The sequence below is a fragment of the Gavialis gangeticus genome, unplaced genomic scaffold (assembly GCF_001723915.1).
Source record: "Gavialis gangeticus isolate Ggan-Ray unplaced genomic scaffold, GavGan_comp1, whole genome shotgun sequence".
NCBI lineage: Eukaryota > Metazoa > Chordata > Crocodylia > Gavialidae > Gavialis > Gavialis gangeticus.
The window spans coordinates 24,490,590-24,495,771 of NW_017729030.1; the positions used below are offsets into that span (position 1 = coordinate 24,490,590).

Here is a 5,182-nt window from a genome sequence, read left to right on the forward strand (position 1 = left end):
TTTTTTTTTTTTTTTTTTTATAAAAACAGGAAGATCTTCAAAAGACAAATATCATTTGAAAGACTGACAGAAACATATTTTCTTTTTCAGTTTAGTCTACTCTTTTATGTAGATGATATGCTAAAATTTAGAGCACGGATATCTGATTTCCACTAACATTAATGAGAGCTGTCTAGGATGAAGCTTTGAAATTTTATTCCCAAGAGTTTGAAGCCTTTAAAATAACAAATTCTGATGATACTTTAGATTATAAGTAAAAGCCAAGCAGATATCAAAATAAATATAGCATACAAATCAAAAGAAGTGTTCAGATTATTTTTTGACTTAGCAAAACTCATTATTTTAATGCCTATCACATGTGGTCTGGAGAGAAATAAAGGAGAAGCTGCTGTTTTTATTTCTGATTCCAGAAGGCAAATAATATTCACACCCAAGAAACATTTTTCAAAGTGCAGGTGTATCAATTATTTCTTTTGTGGGGCAAGTGCAGCATTTTCATAAGCTCATAAAATGCTTTCCTTGAACAGGCAAAACCTGAGCTTCCTTAAGTCTTTGGCACTAAAAGACATTTCCTTATGTTAAATGCTAAGTTCTTTAGTATTAACAGGGAAGTCTAACACCTTGAATTAAAGGGATATTTTAAGAGGACTGACTGGTCTTTACAGCTGCTTATCATCCCAGGTAAGAAAAATAATTAATTTGTAAGATCTTTTTGTACCTCACAATATGTGCTTAAATGTAAAAATATTATTACCACTTAAAGAAAGAGCACCCATCACACCTCCAACAGATTCTTCACTGGCTTGATCACTGAGATAATTGTAGCACTATTGGATTAGTCTTTCATGAGTATGGATTGCTAGGCTGCACCTTATATTCAAAAATAATCCTTGTCTCTGCATTCACAAGCTAAATACACGCTTGTAAAACATGTAGAAGAAAGAAATAGAACAGAAAATGACAACAATATGATTAAAGAAGGAGAGTTTTCATGATGAAAAACAGAAAAGGAGACTACATAACTTCAAAGTTAAGAGGGCAAAATAGATGGATACAAAATGGTGAATACTGCAGCTAGGGCAAATTCATATGTTACTATTTACTCCCTCTAACAAGAAAAAGTGGACATTCTTCCAGTAAATGCGAAAATGATGAAGGGAAATCATTGATATAATACATAATTAACTGGTGGAACTCACTTCCAAAAGCTATTACTCAAACCAAAAGCTTATTGGGATTTTTTCAACTGGCTAATGAAAATGTCTAATGATACCTAAAATGGTATAAAAATAAGCCATAAAACACACACGCATCAGCGAATAAAACGAATCAATAACGAAGAAGAGTTAGGAAGAAACTTCCCATCGGCTGATTACTGTATTACTGCTTGTTCTACACTTGGTTTCTTGCTATGTCCTCAAAAGCATCTGCTACTTGCCGAGATGTGATACAGTACACTAAGATCATAAGAAATACCATACTGGGACAGACCAATGGTCCATCTACCTCAATATCCTCCCTCCAGAGATAGTTCTAATGGATACTTTAGAGGGAGAGCCCTGAATAGGTTATATGTCTACAGTGATCTATCCCGTTCATTACATTCTCTAGCTTCCACTGTTATTGGTTTAGAGATGCCAGAGAATACATCCCGGATTGCTTAATACCTATTAGTGGATCTATCATCCATAAATTTGTCTACTCCCTATTTAAACCTGGCTATGCTATCTGCCTCTACAACCTCCTAGTTCTGCTGTCTGGCCCTCCAACCACTAGAAATCCTTAATTTTTATATTCTCAGATGGGACTAATCCAAAAGAAGACTAATCATAGAAGGCAAACATTTCATGTTTTTCATCTCTGAACTAGGGAGCAGACAGTTACAGGCAGCTGGGTAGCTGAATACTGTACAAATTGCTATAATATGCAAATTGTTGTATGCATTACCCCTGAGAAAAGTTAGCAGACTTTACAAGTTCAGAGCTCGTAAGAGAGAAGCAATGAGGAGTAGAACAAGGTAGCAATTTATTACTGAGAATGTACATTAGATGCTTTCTATTGTTTTGAAAAAATAAAAAAATCCTACATTAAAAGAAAGGAGATGCATTGGTAAAAATCCTCCTAGAAAGGTTATTTTTTGAATATGTTATATAGTTTTAAATAATTCATTTAAAATATTTAGCTAGAAAAGAGACAATTCCATCTGATTAATACGGCAAATATAGGAAGCAGTTGGACAAAACTGATTTACTGCATTCAGCATTTACCACTAGCCTGAGGGAAAAAGCAAAAAAACCTCTACACAAAGGGTCTCCAGACAGATATAGATTTATCTATAAAGGTGTGTGAAGTCTAAGCATACAGTTACCAATGGTTTGAGTGTCCAGGGTCTGGAACAGACTGTCCCGAGAGGTGGTAACAAGCACCTACTCTAAAAATCTTCAAAAAACATCTGGACGCTTACCTTGCTTGGGTCATCTGACCCAAGCAGTCTTTTGTGCCCAAGTGCAAGGGATCTGGACCTAATGATCTCAAGAGGTCCCTTCCAGCCCCTAACATCTATAAATCTAAGAAAATGATGACTAGCCTGAAGCATCATGGGGAGATCACACTGGCATTGCAAACTGGCTGAAAATTGAGAAAAGGGACAGGAATCTGACAGCTATAGAATTAATTGACAATGATTCTGAATTAAGGAAGTCAAAGCATTATTTAGTGCCAGGCTGGGATTGCTCTGACAGGATACTGCAGATAAGCCTGCCTGAAAGATTAGATATCTGTACCATTTCTGATGTTGCAGTTAATAGTAATTTTGTCTGTCCATGAAAAACTTTTGAGTTCATAAACTCAATCCATGCTGTCACTTTGCCTGTTTCCATTTGAGAACATACCTGGGCATTTTTAATGTAAGATTTCAAAATAAACAAATAGCCTCCTTTTGCTGCACACCTCACTCAAAAGCAGGTTTGAGTCAAACTGTGATGTTTGGAAAATTCTTAACACATTTGGCTCACTTATATTTTTGTCTATTTAATAAGATAACATTGAGGTTTCAAATTGACCAATAAACATCATGACTGTTCTATTTTCCACACACTTCTTTGAGGATTTTGGCTTTCAAAATATCAACTTAAGCCAAACCAAAATACAGTCTCCCAAGTTCACAAGCCCCAGAAAGTCACATATAATGGCTCTGCTTTTAGCTTCCTTCCCAAAGGGGCAATGCTTACCAAATCAAGCCAAATCAAGGTAAAAAATAGTATAAATATATATCTTCACCTCAGGAAAATGTGGACCAGTTGTGGGTTAAGACTTACATGAATCAGTTTCTTATTTTCTATGGGCTTCTCTGGAGGTTCAGGTAAAGGCATGATAGGATCTGATGTGCAATCCACACAATCACACCTCCTGCCATTTCACTACCATTTGGTGGGTCAAAACTTAAGGCATGATTAACTGATTAATCATGCCTTAAGAGTAATGTGCAGATGGGGCCTACATACTGCAAATCCTCTTTAACCTGGGGTCCATGCACCACCTTGGGGGATACCATTGCTTTAAGGAAAGGATCCTTGTCCTAACTTGTATTTGGTTCAAACTGTGACTACCACTTTCCCAGAACTGATGAAGGGTGCTTGAAGCCCAAAAGCTTGTCATTTATGTCTCGTAACTATATAAATAGTCCTACTAAAAGATATTACCTCAGCTCACAAATCTTGTTTCCCCTCTCTCACTTCTCCTGGATAATCACAGCTACAACAACACTGCTAGCCATTTCCCAAGGCATGCAACTTTCAGAAGTGTTTTTGCCCTCATTCGGCAATGTAACCATTTCCTAACGTGAGATCAGCCTCAACTCAAGTTTTCATTAGCAGAAACTAGAAATTCTGAACGTATACTCAGGCTGTTCAGCAAACTAACAACCACTGAATGAGTTAACTTATATTATGTTTCATTATGATTCAGGTTCCATCTAATAAAGGCAAATGATATTTTTGTCTAGGCTAATGTCCTGCCATTAACCTGTCATATACTTATGCATGAACACAAGAACAATCTTGAACAGTCATGAATTTGTACCAAGCAATGTCCAAATTGCATTAAGAATAGTGCAAACAACCCTTGAGGGATATAAACCATAAAATCAATGTGTGGGGTGATGGTCTTGGCAACAAAAGAGGGCACATAACATTACCTGAGCAATATTTCATTAGTTAAGCCATCAAATATCATAAAACTGTGGAAGTTTATGGCATGACTTGCAACTGTAAAGCGAAAATACATGCAGGCCAGCACTCTCATGGAAAATAAAGTCTGACTTCTGGACCGGATTCAAGAAGGGAAAGGGAAGCCCAACTCACATCGCACTGGAATGGCTTTTCCCCGGTGTGGGTCCTCATGTGCTCATCAAGGCCCCGCTTCTGACTGAAGGCCTTGTTGCACTCCGAGCACTGGTATGGTTTTTCCTGTATACAGTGACAACAGGGAGTGAAAGTGAGTCAACACAGAGCACAAGTCATTAAGCGAGTGGAATTCCATGCTGGATGGTGCAAGTTTTATATTCCCTCTAAGGGACTGCAGTCAGTGAAAACAACAGCAAGTGGGTTTAAAAATGATTAAGTGAAAGCTGGGAAAGCTGTGGCTTGACAGTTTCCACTTCAGCACCCACTTATGAATTAATTTTCTGTTTCAGTCCTTCCAACCCAGCAATTGTAAGGGTCTGTTTTTCATAATGCGAAAGGTACAAAAATAAATTTCCAACACATTTTCCACACCCACCCCTAAAAGCTTTAAACATGAAGGCAAGGAAGGCCTTCAAGGCTGTTGGACCAGGTTTTTAGAGGATATGGTAGGGGAGAAAGCACATCTTAAAAGTTGGTGACAGAAGGTTAATGGTATATTCATTGCAAGATCTCAAAAGCTACCAAGCCATATGTATTTTTATCAGAATTATTAGCTAGTGACTACTGTAGCTTAGACGTTGTATGATTTTTAAGATCACCTAGCTGGAGTAAATAAGTAAAAGGTGATCTTCACAGAGATCCACTCATACACAGAATGTCTTGATCAAAGTCCTTTATAAACTCTTAAAGTAACATAGGACATTATATAAGATGCAATCCCTCTTCAAGTTATAGCAATTACAATGCCCCCAACCCTCCGCCCCCCCAAACCCCCCCCC

The 5,182-nt window shown here is 37.4% G+C and overlaps 1 protein-coding gene across 2 annotated transcripts in view; it reads right to left on the minus strand.

Annotated features, from left to right (window-relative positions):
• Positions 1 to 5,182, minus strand: part of PRDM5 (PR/SET domain 5) — a 208,402-nt gene that overhangs the window by 6,031 nt on the left and 197,189 nt on the right. For both annotated transcript variants that reach the window (XM_019522042.1, XM_019522041.1), the window contains exon 15: positions 4,362 to 4,466. In XM_019522042.1, the coding sequence (XP_019377587.1) occupies positions 4,362 to 4,466 (105 nt within the window). The remainder of the gene's footprint in view (positions 1 to 4,361; positions 4,467 to 5,182) is intronic.